This window comes from Nothobranchius furzeri, chromosome 14 (genome assembly GCF_043380555.1).
Source record: "Nothobranchius furzeri strain GRZ-AD chromosome 14, NfurGRZ-RIMD1, whole genome shotgun sequence".
In the NCBI taxonomy this organism is placed as follows: Eukaryota; Metazoa; Chordata; class Actinopteri; order Cyprinodontiformes; family Nothobranchiidae; genus Nothobranchius; species Nothobranchius furzeri.
The window spans coordinates 46,229,174-46,248,691 of record NC_091754.1 but is presented as its reverse complement, the minus strand read 5'-3'; the positions used below and the strand labels follow the sequence as shown (position 1 = coordinate 46,248,691).

General features: G+C 44.0%; 2 protein-coding genes across 8 annotated transcripts; one reads left to right on the top strand and one right to left on the bottom strand.

Moving 5' to 3' along the window:
* Window positions 1-535: 535 nt before the first annotated feature.
* On the bottom strand, window positions 536-11,563 carry arl13b (ADP-ribosylation factor-like 13b). 7 transcript variants are annotated; one of them, XM_015952222.3, is made up of 10 exons: window positions 11,110-11,563; window positions 8,567-8,637; window positions 4,863-5,112; window positions 4,574-4,679; window positions 4,295-4,497; window positions 4,053-4,167; window positions 3,868-3,970; window positions 3,622-3,738; window positions 1,604-1,672; window positions 536-1,249 (listed from the first exon to the last, which is right to left on the bottom strand). In XM_015952222.3, the coding sequence occupies exons 1-10, from the start codon at window positions 11,166-11,168 to the stop codon at window positions 1,173-1,175; spliced, it is 1,170 nt and encodes a 389-aa protein (XP_015807708.1). In that variant the 5' UTR covers window positions 11,169-11,563; the 3' UTR covers window positions 536-1,172. The 7 variants fall into 7 exon arrangements, with proteins under 7 accessions (XP_015807708.1, XP_054599008.1, XP_015807709.1 ...); XM_054743033.2 differs by having other exon boundaries at window positions 536-1,111; XM_015952223.3 differs by having other exon boundaries at window positions 3,622-3,735.
* LOC107380850 (gamma-glutamylaminecyclotransferase B) lies at window positions 10,001-16,923 on the top strand. Its single transcript, XM_015952224.3, has 2 exons — window positions 10,001-10,481; window positions 16,430-16,923. Exon 2 carries the CDS (start codon window positions 16,444-16,446, stop codon window positions 16,897-16,899), a length of 456 nt encoding a protein of 151 aa, XP_015807710.1. The 5' UTR covers window positions 10,001-10,481; window positions 16,430-16,443; the 3' UTR covers window positions 16,900-16,923.
* The last annotated feature ends 2,595 nt before the right edge of the window (window positions 16,924-19,518 follow it).

Sequence of the window (19,518 nt, the reverse complement as noted above, 5' to 3'; positions counted from 1 at the left end):
TACAGATCAGTAGTCCTGGACCATTTGCAGACAAACAGCCCAAAGCATGATGTTTCCACCTCCATGCTTTGTATGGTGTTCTTTGGATACAACTCAGCATTCTCTCTCCTCCAAACACAAGTAGAGGTTGAAAATAAAAAATCTGATTGTATGAAATGCGTTAAACTGCTTAACCTGGAGAAATGACTGCGTTTTAAAATCAATTAGCCAAGGAGCCACTGAAAGAAATCACTTAATTTTAGATATAAATCTTAATGAAAAAGTTCAGATTGTATGAAATGTGTTAAGAACATCTGTCCTGCTGATTAAGATAAGTAACAAACTCAGAAATTGTTTTGAGTCATCTAACCAATAAAACTGAAAGCTTTAGATTTTTTGCACTTGTTTTCAAGTGATTGTTGTCATAAATAATCTGACGTACACAGATGGTTCTAATCCCAGCACTAGACATCATCTGACCCTCTTCACACGCTCTAAGCAGACCCATCTCACACTGAGGAGCCCAACACGCACAAATGATCCCATCAGTCAGGAATATATTTAAACATCTTTAATCGTGCCGTTATAAAAGTCACGTGAATAGAAAAGTTTATTTAAAACATCTGGGTCATTAACAAGCGCCAATCAGAAGGTACAGGAGCCAGCGTAGGAACGCAGATGCAGTCGACCCACAGCCCGGTTTGTGTGTGCGTTTGTGAGGAGGGCGGGATTAGTTGTGCAGCTGACACAAGGCGTGACATCACATCTAACACATGACAGCTTTTTCACTACATCAGCCTGGCTGATGCAGCACGAGGGTGGTGTTCAGCCGTGGGCCAGGCTGCTGTAGGAGCAGAACCGCATGCATCATTTAACACAAACAGACCCATAAACAAAGCATCTGATCTAATACTGACACTAGCAGTAAAATAAAGAGCTCAGCACTAAAGGTCCTTCTGATCTGGAGCAGAAACACAACCTAGCAGCTCGACACTGAGTTGCATCAGTGTGTTTTAATATGTTAAGTCTAATCCAGTTTCCTTGTGTCGCCGCTCGGCGCCGTCCTCGTCGCTCGGCACCGTCCCCTCCACTGGCTGTTCCACCATCAGTCCAAGTGTCTACACGCCACTGGCTTGAGACAGAAAGCACAGGAGAGCCGTGATTGGTGGAGGGGGACTGACCTGGAAGCTGAACTAAAAAATGACGTCCTGAGTGTCGCCGTTAGGCTGCGGCTTATTGGCCAGAGGTGGGAGGGGCTTCTTGTGAAATTCTGTGGAAGGGAGGAGGAAAAGTTTGGTCCGTCGGGTTCTGAAATAAATCAGACTGATGTTCATCCAGACATTGGCAGCATGTAGACAGGAGGGGATGGAAGAAATCACACACACACACATGTTAATATGAACACACACACTCGTGGTGGGGGAGGTGCAGCAGGAGGAACAGACAAGGTTCTGTGATGTCATCAGAACTCAACTTAAAGCAGAGTTCAGAGTTTCTCCTGCAGCACCACCCTGACAGCAAATGCTCCACCAAACTCATGCAGGTATGGATCTGTGCAGGCATCAGTGTGCAACTGACAGGAAATGAGAGTTAGTGAGGAGCTGACAGGAGGTCACAGCTTTACCCGAGTGCTTCGAGTCGCCGAGTGGCTCTAGTTTGGGATGTCTAGACAGCTTGGGCGTGGCCCATCCCACTGTAGGAACGAGAGGCAGACAGATAAAAGAGACAGAACTGCTTCAGATCGTGTAGAGGTCATGGTTAATCAGCGCTGGTGCTGCTGCTTCCTAACCGTGACCATAACATACTCTCTGAGGCCTTGTGGTAGCGTGTCTGCCCTGGGACTGGGAGGTCAGGGTTCAAATCCTGTTCCGGTCATACCAAACACTTTAAAACGTGACAAATCAGCTTTAAAATGCATCTTTATTGATTTTTAAAATATTGGATGGGTCACCAGTCATCCCCAGTGCATTCATTGGGCTAGAAAGGTTAATAGTAATCCGACATAATCATAATAGATGTTCGGTCATTTGACTCTCGTAACTCAAGCTGTGTCTGTGTGTTTGGATGTTAACCCTCTCAGGCTCGAAATACATTTTGATAAGAGGATGAACAAATAAGTCAGGGGTCAGCAACCCGCGGCTCTTCCATCCATCTGATGCAGCTCTCTGTGCTTGTAAAATAATGAATGGATATTTAAATAAAATGCTTTATATTTTACTGCATTAATTTAATATCTGTATGCCAATTCTAAATGTAAAGATTGTCTGCGTAAACCTGAACAGTTCCAACCCGGTCTTACTGTGAGACCGGGTTGACGGGTCACGCTTGTACGTAATCATATCGGTGCTTTCTGAGCTGAAGAGGATGTGAGATTCTGGGATTCTCCTCAGTCGCCACATTGGAGACAGGAACAAGCACAATTCAGCCAAAGTTTCATAATCAGGGAACATTTTCTAAGTGACAAGTCTCTCTGAGAGACCGGGTTTGGAAAACACTCGCTTCAGTGGGAGGAATCTTCCTGCATGCGCTCTGGTTCTGCGACGCGCTCCAAGCCCCTCTCCACATCTTCAGCTCGCTGTGCACCTTACGTACGCGCTGGCAGCGAGCTGCGCTGAGCAGTGTCCAGCTCAGATGTTCAGATGGAAATCTTTTCTTGAGTGATCGGGGTAATTGTCAGTAACAATTTTCACAAGAAAACAAAACAGTTAAAAGCAGGGCTTGTGTTGACCGGATAGTTCCTGTATTTGACCGTTTATTTTGACGGAGAAAGAATAGAAAGAATTACCCCGACGTGTGACTCCTCTTGAGAATCGTTTTTGTTTCCGCCGCCCGCTGAACAGCAGGAACGTAAAGCTTTGTTGCTGATAATGCTGTTCAGTTCTTCTCTTAATGAGAACAGCAGACTAACGGCAACACGTAGCTCATCACCGCCAGTGTGTGAATGGGTGAACGATACACTGTAGTGTAAAGCGCTTTGGAGCCCTCTGACTCAAAAAGGTGCTGTACAAGTGCGGCTCATTTAAATGTTGCCTGGATGTGTCTCCATCAAGCGGATGTAGCAGAGACCCGGACACGTGTTTTCCTGCTGGACCGTAGTCCCGAGTGAACCTTAAGCCTGATTCACACCTCTCCTCAGAGGCAGGCCCGCAGAGGCTGACGCCGTCATGCCCAGTTTTTTTAACTGCTCATTGAAAGCTGCAGAGAGCAAACGCCTGTGATTGGTCAGGAAGCCACTTCCTTTAAACTCATCAAAGCGCCGCTATTCTCCTCTCTAAAATAAAATGTGCCAATCTAGCGGTAGACATGGAGCCGATGGAAGAATGTCTCTCCAACAACATGAACGTTAATACACCTGTACGATGGTACGCAGCAAACCTTTTAATCATGGGTTTGGAGGTGGAGGATGGACGTGTCTCTGAGCTACAGAAACACAATATAAACAGTAAATGCACGATGGTGGACCAGAGATGGGACTACAATGGTGGCAGGATACCCCCGAGAAAGCGTTACGCCCTCTCTCCCAGGTAACGGAGAAGTCTGAAAGGACAACGTCTCCGAACACGGTTTATTCCAGCCATTAGACCAGCTGGGACCAGGTCTAAAGGTCCAGTAGCAGCAGCTCGGAGTGGTGCATTCACTGACCTGGAGGAGGCGGTGGCGTGGGACTCTCTGCTGGGTCTTCTGTCCTCAGAGGGTCCACCCTGTGCTTCCTCTTCAGCTGCAGCTTGCTGCTCTTCTTTTTGCTTGGTTCAACTGCTGCTGGAGGACACGGAGACTTTTAGAGGTCCATAAAACCTTCTCCCACCATGGAAACAACACTGGAATCAAAGTCCCAAGTAATCTGATTACAGCTTCAGGCGTTTCCAACAACCCTCCTGCAACACTCACAGGGAGCTGAGTTTCCTGCTTCCTCCTTGTTGTCCTCCTCCTCCTGCTCCGACTCCCCCCTCAGGCCCTCTTGCCTCTTCTTCTCCTGCTCTTGTTCCTCATTCTGAAACAGAAGCAGATTTGGAGTGTTAGCTCCCCCTCAGAGGAAAGCATGATGGGTAGAACGTCTTAGAGAGGGTGTGGACCTTAGAATCCACAAGTCCTATGGGTTGGAAGAGGTTCTGGATGTTTTCCTCATCTCCTCCTTCTGATTGGTCTGCTCTGCCCTCCCGTTCTGCTTCTTCACGCTCCTGCCGCTCTCTGAGGACATGAGGCAAAGTCATTCTTCTGCAGAAGACTTCTTTATTTAGAATAGCTTCTTTTAGAATGGAGCTGGGGCTCCACTTCTCCTCCCATGACCCCTCCCCTCTCCCACCAGAACTCCCACCTCTCCTCCCGTATCCTACGGACTCTCTCCGCCCGCTCCTTCTTGTCCTGCTCCTCCAGGCCGCGCTGCTCGGCCGTGTCCTTCTGCACACGCTCAGCGATGGCCTCGTAGTCTTTGGCGATGTTGTTGAGCAGCCAGCTCAGGCCCTTCTTGATGGACTTGTCCACCTTTTTGCCGTAGCCTAGAACAGCCGAGCAGGGCTCCTGGGACAGGGACCAGGGACTAGTTAGGGTTAGTTAAAGATGACCTGTAACCAAACACGTTGCTGTAAACACTCACGATTTGACAGAGACACTTGTTGTCATTGACCAGCTTCTCTAAGGACAGGTTCTCGATGAGGTCTGCTTCAGCTAGCGCCCCCTCCTGGTCCTGTTTGTTTGCAAGTCTGGATAAATCACAGATGTGTTATAACTGATGCATCCGGTCACAGAGAGGATGGATGTCCAGGTGTGGGTGGTCTTATGGACATGAGACTGCTGGTCACGTCACTGGGTCTAGGACCTTCCAGAACCAACAAGCAGCACAAACCCAGACTATCACTTCTAGCCAACACGGATGGAGCACTCACACTAGGACAGGTTTTCCAGCAATGCGTGGGTGCTGGAGGACCTCCGCCATGGTTTCCCGTGTCTCCTGGATGCGCTGGACGTCAGTGGAGTCCACCACAAACACCACGCCGTACGACTCTGAGTAGTAGTTCTTCCAGATGCCACGGATTCTCTTCCCACCGCCCAGGTCAAAGATGGTCACCTCAAACTTTCCCCGTTTCAGGTCGACTCTGGAGAAGCCCACAGTAGGAGCTATGTTCTGAGGGCTTTCTGGAACACAAAGCATTCAGGTTGCTGAGTCAGGGCGCCTTGGGCTGCAAGGCTTTAACTGAAATTCAAGTCTCAAACGGTCACACTAAACATTTAAAACTGGTCCGTTTGTCCATCAGCGTGCCTTAAGAACACTGAACACAACTTGCCTTCTTCAGGCAAAACAGCAAGCATACAACATAGTTTCCATTTAGGAATGAGCTCCGATGAACCCTGAAAGAAAAGCATTGTGCTGGTTCTGCTGCTGCAGCGTCTGAGAGGGATTTGTCTTTTCCTCTTCTCGTTTGCCTTCAAACGTGCTTTCATCACTTCAGTCACACTTTGTTTGATCCTCTCTGCAGCGGAGAAAGCTTACGTCAGGTCCACGAAACCCAGAGGGAACGTCCTGCTCATCGTTCAGTTTTCTTCACTAGTGACTAACTGCAGGTAAGATGACGCTTTTCAGTGTTTTATTGTTGATGACATTAAAATAAGGTTGGAGGTTTGTTCTCTGCCACTGGATAAGCTGATCGTGACAGCTGTGTGTCGTTGGGGTTCCAGACTTGTTTTGTTACCGAGCTCTATCGTGGCTTATTATTATTATTATTATTATTATTATTAAAATGGCAGGTCCGGCTGAATCAGTTGAGGGACATGTGTTGACACCAAACCACAGGAGATGTTCTGACTAAGCTGCAGTTCACAGGGGAACGAGGATCTGCTGTAATGAGTGTTTCCACCAGTAGACTTCAACACGTCTGCCGAATGATTTGGGCAATAATCAGATTTTCATTTTACTTCTACAAAAATGCTAACTCTAGATTACATGTCACAGAAAACGGGGACGGCTTGCCATCAAGTGGTTATTTTTTAGAAATCTGGTCGTGTGTGTGCGGAGCGGCTCGCTGGCTGATACCACAGATGTGACTAAAGTTCTGCTTCGTAGCGTGACATCATTCTATTTATGCTTACCTCAGACTTCTGAGGAAATGTATCTTCTAAATCATTAACCCTAACCCATTCATCTGGTAACTATTTTCATTTTCCACCTTTCTTTTAGCCGAGGATTGAGATCACACCATCTTCCCGTCCAAAGACCTGCAGAGGAATAACGGATGAACGTGCTAACCCTAACCCAACCCTCGACTCAATAAACAGGTTTCCAATCGTCAGTGACAACAACCAGGAGTCGAGACTAAACCAGCTGACATTGGTGGGTGACCACAAAATTGTTTTGTTTTTCCTCTTTTTTTATTTTTTGGCCATTTCACAAAATTCAGAAAAACGTGAAGGAATCATAAGCCTGTATTTATAATATTATGAATTAAATGTGCGTTATATGGAAGAACATCAGCCATCTCATACAGTTGATTCAGACCCCCCCATCCCCCGTCTGTTTCATTTTGGAGAGACCCAGAGGTGAATTCCCCCACGCCCCTCCCTATTCTCTTGTTCACACACACACGGTGCTCGTTTGAACCCTCTCAGTGAGCAGGAGTGCCTGCAGCTGCAAGGGGCGCCAACGTGCTGGTTCCAATCCAGACACAGTGATATCTGACAGATAGAAAACCATGTTGCGGTGCAGGTTTCTTTTTTTCTTTTTTTTACCCAGCGATTGTGCGCCCCCTTTGTGTCATAAAATAAATGCCGCCCCGGGCAGCCGCCCGGTCTGCCCGTGCCTAAAACCGCTACTGGATATAACTCAAACCAGCATGACCGTGGCTGCTGTCGTTTTTCTTTTTCCTCCCCGACACACAACAACGCGGTCAAGCTGCTCAGACGCTGCTCCATGTTCATCAGCACAAACCTATGTGGGCACCTGTTGTCATCTAATGTTGTCATTATGATGATGAAGATGAACAAAACAACAGGAGTCTGCTCCTCAGCTCAGATCAACCCCATGATGCAGGTATCTGGCTGGAACAGGTGAGCATCACAGTAAACCAGTGGAACAAACTGAGCTTTAAATATGTTGGTTTTATGCTCTTTTTCTGCTCCAAAACATGAAAGTTAACAGGTGAGATGTTGCATTTTCATTTAAGATAAAATGATATTTTTATTTTGTTGTTGGCCCGTGAGAAAAGATTTAACCTACAGTAATCAGGAAGTGGAAAGGCTGCAGATAGATGAATAGAATAGAAAATCCCTTTATTGTTCCTCAGTGGGGAAAGCTAGACGTCACAGCAGCGATGACACTTATTACAGGAGAAAAAAGGAGAATAAAAAATAAGAAAAATGAATAAACAAGAAAAGATAAATCCTGAATAGATTTTAAAAATGCTGAATATACCACAAGTAATGAATACCACTGATGTGTTTTATTTGTAACTGACTTGCTCGTGCGTAATTTGGTTATTCCACATTCAGTGTTAATGCAGAAATATGTTTGTTTCCAAAATTAAAGGTTCAAAATTGCATAAATGTTGATAAAGAAAATGTAAAAATTTGCTGTCACTTTTTCAAAAAATATTAAGTTTGGCCCTCGACTTCCAACCCTTAATGCTGAGTGTCAAGCAGGGAGGCATTGGGTCCCATTTTTTAAAAGTCTTTGGTATGACCCGACCAGGAATGGAACCCTGACCTCCCAGTCTCAGGTCGGACACTCTACCACTAGGCCACCGAGCTAAACAGAATACCCACAAAACCGCGGTAAATGTGAAAAGGTTCGAGGGCCGGTGTCGGTACAGGATCTGCTCGGGTACAAGATCGGCTTGGGGTCCTTCGACTGCCGATGACGTCAAAGTAGTTGATTGGCTGAACATGAAGCTTACGGAAGTTACGTTATCACGTTATGATTTTGATTGGTCAGAACAAATTTGCGGTCGTAGTCTTAGCGGTTGTAGTCCTGTAGTCCAAAAATCAACACTTTTTGGAGAAAATCTGTTTGAATTTCTAAAGGAAATGTAAAATATAAGCAAATGATAAACGGTGACCCTCAAAAGCTCTTGATGTTGATGAAATGGGGCAAAATAAAATATAAGAACGTTATTGAAAGACACCAAGCAATATTTTGAGTCAAAGAATGTATTTAGATAACAACTAAGGAAATATACAGACGAACTCCACATTAATACAAACAGATATGGCTTCACATATAAGGACTGTTCTATTTTTTGTCGATCCGATGTTGGTTTTATGCAGTTTCACATTCTTAACAAAACAAAGATAATATGGTGTTTTATGAACAAATTACAATCATAAAGAAAACATTTAGGTGTTAACAAACAAGAATTTATTAACAAAACTGCTGATATCTTTCCAAAACGTATGTGTGAAAGCCGAGTAAATTTGCAGTAATGTGACGTCATCGGCAGTCGAAGGACCCCGAGCCGATCCTGCACCCGAGTAGAACCTGTACCGACACCGGACAGTGGAGGTTCACTTTATATATAAAAGTAATGCGTCTAAAATAAATCCATAATCATTGATACGGTAAAAACCGGTCATCCTCTGAGTAGATCAGTGGCAGACTCACCTCCCTGGATTCCTCTGACTGTGGCTGTTTTTCCTGCATTATCCAGGCCCACCATCACTAGAGTCACTTTCCTGTAAAGCGAGAGGGGAACACACAACCATCACTCCAACCATTAGACACAGCCGTGCTGCAGCTGCACCAGGTTACCTCAAAGAGCTAGCTGGTAACCAGAGCGCTAACGGTGCATCAGTCTCCAGGAGAAGCAGCAGACAAGACAACACAGTGATGCTGTTTAGGGCCCGACCGATATGCTTTTTTTGGGACCGATACGATATAAAACTTTTAACAAAGGCCAATAGCCGATATGATGGCCGATAAATCCCCCTCACAAAAAAAGAAATAAAAATTTTCTTAAGCTTAAACCCTTCATTCTCTGCCTTTTTGATGCAAACATATTTCTCTGTTACACACCAAAGAACTGTCTCAACTACTCACTAGGGTTTCCAAGTAATGCAAATAAGATTTATTTAGCAGATCTCAAAAACAACAGAACACCCAAACTCAGTGACAGCATGAATCTAACATTCAAGTTTTTCTTGTAAACTGTGGTTTCCACAAATACATTTTAACTTAAAGGAATATTCCACCGCTCAGTAAAGTTGTGTCTTGTTAAGATTCCCCAGAGTTAGACAAGTCAGAAAAAGCATTTTATAACCAGCCCAATATGATCTGGCAGCAGTTGGCTTTCTAGTTTAGCATAAAACAATGTAAGTGAATTCACATACAGTGTAGTGTTTTTATGTAGGTGTGAATGCAAACCTTCCCTTCCATTGCTTTATGCTAAAACAACTGGTTATAAAATGTTTTTCTGACTTGGCTAACTCTGGGGAATCTAACTACACACACAAGTTTAGGGACAGAAGATCCCTTTACGAATATTAAAATAATAAAAATGCAGCAATAAATAAAAGGTAATACTTGTGCTTTGTAACAAAGTAACATTCTGTGGAAGTTAACCTGGTGAACTTATTCACCCTGGACAGGAAATAACTGCACATAAGAAACATAAATAAGAATAAATTTAAAAAAAAAGTTCCAAAACAATCATTTGTGTTCAAAGTTCAAAGGAGTGGAGCCACACATGAGTTCATAAAGCTGGCGCCATCTGCTGGATAGGTAGCGCAATATCGGCCATATCGGCTGTCTTTTTGGCCGATAGCCGATACTGTTAATGACCCCAATATCGGCCGATAATATCGGCTGGCTGATAAATTGGTTGGGCCCTGCTGTTAGCTCACCATTTAGACAAAGCTTCGATTGACTCAGGGTAGATTATTGTTAACACACACACACACCACATACTTAACTGTGAAATCTGCGCCTAAAGGACATGAAACGTACGATCCATGCTACTGTCCTCTGGAGCCAGCTGGCCTTCATCGTGGGTTAGGCTGCTGCTGTTTCTAACACCCACCCCCTCACCCCCCTCACACACACACACACACACACACACACACATCGTTGCTCCAGACCGTCCAGCACCAGGGTTCTTCTGGACTGACCCACAGTGAGATTAGTTGGGATTTCTGGCTAATTCCCAAAGGCTCAGACTTCCCACACGAATCAAGTCCTGTTGTTGCTTCAGACTTAACACTCGTTCAGAGTAGAATTACATTAAACACACTCTTCTTCTAAATAAATAAACCACCATGAAATGTTGCTAGGGTGATGGCCACAGGGGAGGGTTTGGGTTCAGTCTAGCTGGAGTGTTGATGCCAGGACACAAACAAACCCCAGCAGGCTGTTAACATCAGCGTCTTCTCTTGGTTCTTCAACAGAAAGTGTTTTACTTGTTCAAAGTTCATCTGGATCTGAGGCCATAAAGATTCAAATCCCTGTTCTATTACTTGTAATGTTATAATCTGCAGCTGTAGGCGAACACATTCAGAAGCTGCCGGAGCATAGCGACGTGGAGGTGAGTAGAGCACGTGTGTGATGCCTGGGCCACGCTATGCTAGCTGATCTGCATCTGTTACTAACCTGTTACTAACCTGTTACTAACCTGTTACTAGAGCCGGAGCCACGCAGAAAGAACCGGTTTCATTAGAACAGTTAGTTGGAGATCTCACTCAAAAAGTCTGACTAAACCTAGGGTTAACCCTAACCATGAACCACAGCAGGTTGTAAGGTTCACTGAACTCACGTGTCTAAAAGCAATCTGGTCTTTATTGTGATCTTTAAGCTTTAAAGATCGTTTAAGCGAAATAAACAGAAAATATCCTTCTGACAAAAACAAACCAACAGAAAAGGGATTTGATGTCGCCGGTCTTCCAGGTTCTGACCCATAAAACAAAAGCAGCAGAAATATTTCAAATCAAACTAAGAAAAATGAACGTAATCTTGTTCCTAAGGTGACATTTTAAACGGATTACATCCCAGTAATGATTTTAAAGCTTATCTGGTCGAGCCAAACGACCCGCGGCCCCGCCGTAGGGAACCTTGACCCCGTCTGTGTGTGCGGGCCGGGCGGAGACAAATCACTGCCCTCCTGTTCGTGTCCGAGGCAGGTTTCCGGTACCGGCTGTGTTGTGTCATCTCCTCACCTGGCGGGCTCTCGCCAGCGCTTCAGCCAGGCGCAGCAGTTCGCCATCAGGCTGAACATCTCAGTCCGCGGTCCAGGAGCGCATCTGATCCAGATCCCCGCGCTGCTACATGGTGTCCAGCTAACTCCTCAGGCTAACACGCAGATTTCACACAGACCACCAGAACCAATAACCGATGTCGGGTCGATACAGGATCAGCTGTAGCATGAATCCCGTTACCTACCGTTAGCTGAGGCTAATCTAGCTGCTTAGTTTCAGTCTCCAGTGAGTCTGTCGACGGTATAATAATAGTTTCACTCACCGATAATGATAATAAAATGTTCACGTGCCACCAAATACTCCCGTTTTACCATTTTACCCACCAAGCATCGCACATTTAGCTCCTAGCTGATGGTTTTGTTTACGCCGACGTTTCTGCTGCTAAGCTGCGGACGTGATTACGTCATCAGCGTGCGCTACGTCTGCTGCCGGGGACATGAAAAGGAAAACAAACATGGAGCCTTTTGTCAGAAGCTAGAGCATAACTTTTACTATTTACAATGTTTCCGGTTTTATTCAAGAATAATTTTATTCCAAATGTGTTTGTACTTCTACATGATGTATTCTTGTGCCAGAGGATTTTCTACAGCGTTTGGAAAAAAAATAACTACAATACTACTGTAGTAAAAGTTTTAACTATTTTGTCAGAGCAAAAAAACATGTATTGTGTTTATCAATGAGTACAAAATAAAACCTTCCCATTCAATTATTATCAAGGAGGGTCATTTTTTAATTATGTTAAGCAAACAAGGAAGTGGCAATAAATAAAGTCCCATTAGTTGTCAACACACCGGTGTGTGTGTGCCATATTTGACCATCCCCTGGGGGAGCGGTGAGCTGCAGACACGCGCTCAGGTGTGGTGGTTTAACCCACCAATCCAACCTCTTAAAGGTGTTGGCCAGACTGGTGTTGGCATTAAAATAGTAGAAATGCAGGACACTTTACCATCTACATAAATATGAACTGGGTTCAGTTTTTCATTTGAAGGACTTTTGTCATAAATCAGTGCAGAAAATCTAAATCCTCTCCTGTGTTCTGCATACATCACTCCCACACGTAAAGCAAGGTAGCTGCTGTTGCTAGTGTTGTGAGTAACTGTTTTTGTTTACTTTTGTGCTAGAATCTACAGCTGCAGCAAAAGGTCTGGGCCACATATCCGTGTCCTACATGCATTTTAAATAACAGGCAGAGGTGGAAAGACTACTAAAATTTCCTACTTAAGTACGAGTACCAATACTTTGATCATTTTTTACTCAATTACAAGTAAAAGTACTTGCCTACATTTTTACTTAAGTAAAAGTAAAAAGTATCGTAAACAAAATGTACTCAAAGTAAAAGTTACTTAGTTACATTTTTGTCAGCGTAAGGATGGCTACATCTAAGTAGTGCTAAATCACAACGCCAGTTCACAATTCGCTCGTGTGTGCGCGCGCACACACATACACACACGCTCAGCTTGAAGGAGGGATTTCTATCCAATCAGTGAGAACAGGACGTGCACATTGATTGGACGAGGTTTTTCTAGGATGGTAAGTTTCAACTGTGGTTAAAATTATTCTTTATTTTGAGAAAAAATAATTTATTAAGATACCATCAGTGTGTGAGGTATCTCAATGTTTTCATGACAAAACTCTAACATGAGACTGTGCTCTAACCTGTCACATAACATAACAAGCCTAATGCAGTCAAACATTTCAGATGGACCGTATGACAGCTGCTAACGTTGGCCCTGCACTACTTTACCTCTACATTACAGTTCCTTTATTCGTGTCCATCCAAGAGCTCCTCTCTGACCTTCATGCTTATTTAGAGCAGCTGATTTTTAAAGTTAGCAGAGTTCATCCTTGGTAGTGGGTTCACTCACTCATTTAACCCTTCACCACTGAAATCAGTGTGTTCATTCCAATCCTCCTAAATAATCCTCCAATCGTCCAACTGGAATCCTTAAGGGTCTCATAACGTCCATCCTGTCAGAACAGGCCTTGGGAGCCCAGGTGTTACTAGAACTAATGATGTCTCCTCACCAGCGTGAGCCTCCAAACTGTGAAGGTTGGTCTCCAAACATGAACTTTAAATTCATGCATTTATCTCCTCTTGCAAAACTTTAACATGTTTTAAAAGGCTTGTATCATGATAAGTTACACCTCCCAGACCAAAGATAAGATAAAACATTATCATAAACACTGCAGAGACGTCATTATGTATGAAATATGTTATTTTCCTGAGCCATTACTTCAGCCAAGATATAAGATGCATGGATTTGATGAAACCACGCTGTCTCATGCAGTCCTATATGTGTAACACACACACACACACACACACACACACACACACACACACACACACACACACTTTTGAATGACTAATTTAACTACATTGAACTGCTTTAGTAATAATTGAATCTCTTATTCTGGAGAAAAATAAAGAAACAAGCTAAATCATCACATATCTGTAGCATCAAGATCGTTTTAGTTTTATCCTGCTTTAACAAACCTGAGGCAATCAACAGGTTTCTGCAGAGCCTGATGAGCTGCTGCACAGGTGATTCAACCACTGTATCTAGAGCGTTGGAGAAGAGACACCACTAAAACGTGCTGGAAGCCGGCCCTCCAGGCCCAGAACTGAACAGCCCTGGTGTAGAGTAAAGAACTGTCTCCAGTAGAACCTGTCTGACATCATGGAGGCAGACAGACCTCAAAAAGCAACACATCAAACAACACTGATGAGACAACAGATGTCCTGGATGTGTGTCCTACATCTGGTTTAAAATTAACTGTGTTGTAGATTAAAGAAACTGTTGAACCCTGTAATCTGTCTCAGACTCCTGAGATGTGCGTGTGACGGTTCCATTGTCTCTAAAACTGTGTGTGCAAACCTCCAAAGATCATTCCAAAAAGGTTCTGTTAAAGAATTTGCACAAGATGTTTTCTCTTTGGAGTAACGACTCAGCAAAATGCCAAGTCATAGTGACTTGGGAACCAATGATCCAACCTTCATAGGTGTTTCTGGTTAGAGAAATGTGACTCACTCTGGTATAAATACACCCTGATCCCCGAACTTCTGTCCTATCGGGGTTTCGGTGTGAATCTGACAATATGTTCCAGTGAGCTGCCAACCCTTTGAGCTTCCCTCTTTCTTTGTGAGTACCTCATGTAAAACAACTTGTTTCACATCACAGCATCAGACACAAGGCCGGATTAACCATAAGGGCAACTGGGCAATTGCCCAGGGCCCACGAACTCTAAAGGGCCCAGGGCAGCAAGGGCACGAGCAAAATGCTGTATCTGTAATCTCCTGCTTTATATTAAACTAGTGTGACCGTACGTCCTGTTTTCCCCATACATGTCCACTTTTCACGCTCTGCCCGAGGCGTCCGGACTGGGGGTTCTTGATGAAAATGTCCAGCTTTTCATCCAGGAGCAGGGATCGAATTATGGGGGAGCTGGATATCCTACACATCCAGGGGAGCCGGAAAAAAGTTTTATACCTATATTACATCATTTATGGACTCTTTTGAGCAGAGAGCGGCAGAGCGCTGATCGTTGTGGCACAGCGCTCCAGGCTGCTGCTTCCAGAGCACGGTCCATTCTCAAAGTGGCGCAACCAAAAAACTATAATTAACACACGATCGTTCATGTCCGCACATGTTCTCTATTTTCTGTCTTATTTGTGCCTGAAGCTCTCTGCTACTGCGGAGCATCGAAAACGTGCTCTCCGCGTTGCGGTCAGGAGATCCCTTTGATCTGCTCAGAAGTAACTGATGAGGTGAAAAAGTAAGAATCCAGGCAGCAGTTTTTCTGGAGAGTTTAGAGGAGATGCAGGAAGATGAGAGACAGACAGGACAGGAAATAGTTAAATAAAAACAGGAAAACTAAACTAAGTGTTGAAAAGTAAAATGTAGGTAGATTTATCTCCACTACACGTTTTTACCTGTATAAAACAATAAGTTATACACATGTAATAATTATACATCTGATACAATTCAGATCACCTTCAAAACTCAGTCACACACCCAGGGCCGTTTCAAGACATTTTGGGGGCCAAGGCAAAATGACAGCTCAGTCCGCGTCCGGTCCATCCACGCACACACAGACAGTAACGGATCTCTCTGTGCTCGCTTCACTGTTCACGTTTCTTCAGTACTCCCAATGTTTTCTTCAGTTTGCTAAAGTTACTTTAAAGTTATTTAAAGTTACTTTTTTCGTAACGTACGTGGTGCATTTGACAAGACAGAGCTGAAAACGGCTCGTGCTGCGTCAGTCACTGCCTCCTCTCCGGTCGGGTTTTTTTTCCTCTCTCTCTCTCTCTCTCCCCTCTTCCTCAGGATCCACTTCCTCTTTCCTATTCACTCTCTCTCTTTCTTTACATTTTTAAATCACAATTGTCTATTTTTTGCTCATTTTAAATATATTTTAATCATTTTCTAAATTCTTTTTTCTATTTTACATGTGTTGTTTTTGTGAAGCGCCCCGTGATTTTTATCTTGAGAGGCGCTATAGAAAAGATCTTTTCTTCTCTCGCTCTCTCTTAATTCATGCACTTAAATATTAATGTTCTGATTTTATTGAAAACCTTGTTCTGCAATAGCTCCTTTACTATTGTGATCAAAAACATTTAATCTCAACTCTGAGGGTGCTCTGTAAATAGTTTTCAAATAAACAATACACATAGCAACTTCTGATCAGACTTAAAATAACGTATTGATGTAAACCACACCCACTTCCGGTTAAACTACACCCACTTCCGGGTTAGGCCACGCCCACTCCGAGTACAGATACAGATGCAGATAATTTAGATGGTTGAACAGATACAGATAGTGGTGTACTTGCTCATCCCTAGTGACCAGATTATGGTGATCCGTGGGTCATGATGATGGGGTCCTTGAATATTGTTGCCCAGGGTACAACGAAGTGTTAATCTGGCCCTGGTCAGACATGGTGGTGGTAGTGTGATGGTCTGGGGGCTGCTGGACCACTGACACTGTTGTAGATCTAGCTCAGATTTGGACTTTATTTAACTGATGACATCTTCTGTTCCTCACATCCAACATGAAGGTGTTGGTTTAACCTGCAGCTCACCTTTGCTGCCTACATCTCCTACGAATGTTGCACTTTCACACAAACGCTGTGATTTCTAGAGCTTTTGCAGGACTTTAGGTCCATCTTAACTGTAAACATCAACAAGAGTTAATACCCATCTGTGACATGGTGATTATTTGCCTTGCAGTCTAAGCCACATGCCCATCAACCAGATAAGTTTGTTCTTTTTGCTGTTTTGCAGATCTCGCCGTCCTCATGGCTCGTGTCTTATTTTACGGCACTCTGAAGAAGGGTCAACCCAATTATCACCACGTGTTAAACAGAAATAACGGCAATGCCGAGTTTCTCGCCACGGCCATCACCACCCAGAGATACCCACTCGTGATCGCTACCAAGGACAACATTCCTTTCCTGCTCAACCTTCCCGGACAGGGCCAGAGAGTCCATGGAGAGCTCTACCAAGTGGACGAGAAGATGCTGAAGTACCTGGACATTTTTGAAAGCGTCCCTAACCTGTACCAGAGGACTGTTGAAGAGGTTGAGATCACAGAGTGGGTGGGGAAGGAGGAGGAGAAGCCACCAGGATGCACCATAGACGCGTTTGTGTACAGCACCACAACCTACCAGCCCAGCTGGCTTTCACTTCCAACCTACAAGAGCTACGACTCTTATGGAGACCACGGCCTCACATACGTGTGCGAGGAAGACTGACAATAAAGCTCGTTGTTCCAGTAATCTGTACTTTTATTTCATATGCAGCAAATTAAGTGAATGTTTGATGTCATTAGATCAATAATAACTTACGTCTACGTCCTTTTGGCTAGCAACAACAAAAAAGGTGAAACAACAGAAAATGTATGTTTTAGCATGTTTATGTGCTACAATAACTCAGAAGGTGTCCTAGTACAGAGAAATTTAATCAATTTTAGCGAGCCACAAACACCGAACAGCTACACATAGTGCAACCTGAAAACAGGAAATGGCTTACCCCAGATACTGCCACCTACAGGACCAGCAAACAGCTGTGACATATATATATATATATATATATATATATATATATATATATATATATATATATATATATATATATATATATATATATATATATATGTCTGTGGCGCCAGACAAAGTTAACGTCCCATAGTCATCATCACACACTGGTGAAGTTCATCTCCATATTTAACTCATCCCCATGGAAAGGAGTGGTGAGCTGCAGCAGTGGCTGCGCTCGGGAACTATTTGGTGGTTTAACCCCCAATCCAATCCCTTAAAGCTGAGTGTCCAGCAGGGAGGTGTTGGTTCTCAATGTTAAAGTCTTTGGTATGACCTGAAGGGGATTGGAACCTCGATTTCCCAGTCCCAGGGCGGATACTCTACCACTAGACCACTGAGCTGGTGTGATATGTCACGCAGTTGCACATAGTTGGCCACCTGGTTAACCAAACCAAACCAGCTCCTGATGTCCGTGGTCAAGGTTGGCACAGGGAAATTCCTGTAGGCAGGTAGGTACTTTGGGAAGGGCTCAATCGTAGCATCAGAGATCCTAAACCCAGCAATATCTACATCCCTCTCTGCAAATTGAAACATGGACGGGTTCAGCACAATGGCAGAGCGACCAGTGTGGGTCAGGATGTCGATCGTTCTCCACCAGTGCAACTTCAGATTGGAGTCAGAGTGGATAGTTTCATCAACACACCGTTCTTTCCGCTCGAAATCAGAGAGGATTGCATCAAAGCGGCGACTGTAGCCATCGCCAGACGACAGGAAGCCCTTCGGGGCCCTGGTGTAACGCCAGCGGCCAAAAGGTGAGATGAAGGTGGTGAGATGAAGGTCAGCGAGGCCTTCATTCAGTGATTGTTCTCCGGGGAGCATGGAGACATGAGCTCTGCAGGGCGCAGAGGGGGGGCACTACGTTGGGGACACGAGCATCGAGATGGGCACCTATGCCTCCATCACGGTTTTCTGCGGGTCGTGTGGCGTCGACAAGCCCACCGCAATTACTGAAGGCACCAGGATCACGGCCAACTTCAAACCCCCCTAGGGAGCAAGCCAAGGTCAAGCAACGAAGGACACAAATATCTAATAGAATAATAATATTTTAAAACCATGAAGACGTTCAGCTTCACACGGACACAAAACCAACCGGTGTCAGATGCTGTAGTTCATACCTGTGGCCACTAGGTGGCAGCAAAGATCCATACCCGATTCATCCAGCTGTAGTGCTTCACATCTCCACCAGGTGGCAGAACAACGCCATAAAACGTTTGTAAGTACTTTCATTTGTTTGTTTTAACCCTTTAACACCAAAGCACAAGGAGCTATTTCTCTGATTATTAGTTTGAGGGTATAAGGATTTTTAAAACTTTATAATTCTCATCAACAACCAAGGACGTAGGAACAAGTTTAATATTGGGGGAGCGGGGGGGGGGGGGGGGGGGGGGGGCTTTTGGAAATCTAACAAATCTGTTGTAGGTCAACCTCACTGAAAAAAATACATTCAATGATTATTTCTGAATCTAACAGGTCACTCTTGAGTGTTTCATGCAGGCTGAACATGAAAATAGTCTCCTACACCTATCTCTAGCTTCTGGTAGAAAACAGACGGTGAAACTCTGGGATATGAAAAGCCTGACGGATGTGACTCAGGGTGTAAGACAAAGCCCAGAAAGACAAGAAAATAATCTTTCTAGTCCAGTTCACTAACATTTGTTTTTTTTGGATCAGGGACCCATGAGCCAACCAGAAGGGGAGGAGACTTAGGCTCCCCATCAGCCAGATCCAGGTTTGATTACCGGCCAACGTGGACGTTTTATTATAAAAAAAAGCTGTTTTTACATCAGTACTGTTTTATTTTTATTTAATAGTATGAATGTAGGATATATTATCTTATTCATATGGGTAGATATGTGTAAATAAATTTAATACAAGACTAAAGCTGTGAATATTCAGTCTGAATTGATCTGACTCTTATCAGAATATTTTAAACTACATCAGCCAACAATCTGAAAAATCTGTTTGCTTCTGGCAGAATGAAAAAAGAAATAATTCACTCACAGCAACAGCTGGAACTACATTATTATTCAGATGGCCAAAAGCAAAAACAGCACCAGAATGCAGTTTAACACTTATTTTTCTAATATTTCTAAGGAAACATGTACAGAATTTATTTTATTCTTAAACCGTACTGCCCAGCTTTACGTGTTATGGGATTACATAAATGTAACCGTGTTCACTTATTATCACATTCAAGTCTTCCTCTCATCAACCACCTAAAATCATCTCACTCCACTGTAGCACCTACCTGCACCTCAGGTCTGGCTCTCCGTC

Excerpts from the sequence above, each read along its gene's own strand:
- arl13b (XM_015952222.3), bottom strand. The coding sequence starts at position 11,168 with ATGTTCAGCCTGATGGCGAACTGCTGCGCCTGGCTGAAGCGCTGGCGA. Across the intron at positions 3,739-3,867 it reads AGCAGGAAACTCAGCTCCCT|CAGCAGTTGAACCAAGCAAA; the intron begins GTGAGTGTTGCA and ends CGTGTCCTCCAG. Across the intron at positions 1,673-3,621 it reads CACGCCACCGCCTCCTCCAG|TGGGATGGGCCACGCCCAAG; the intron begins GTCAGTGAATGC and ends TCGTTCCTACAG.
- LOC107380850 (XM_015952224.3), top strand. The coding sequence starts at position 16,444 with ATGGCTCGTGTCTTATTTTACGGCACTCTGAAGAAGGGTCAACCCAAT.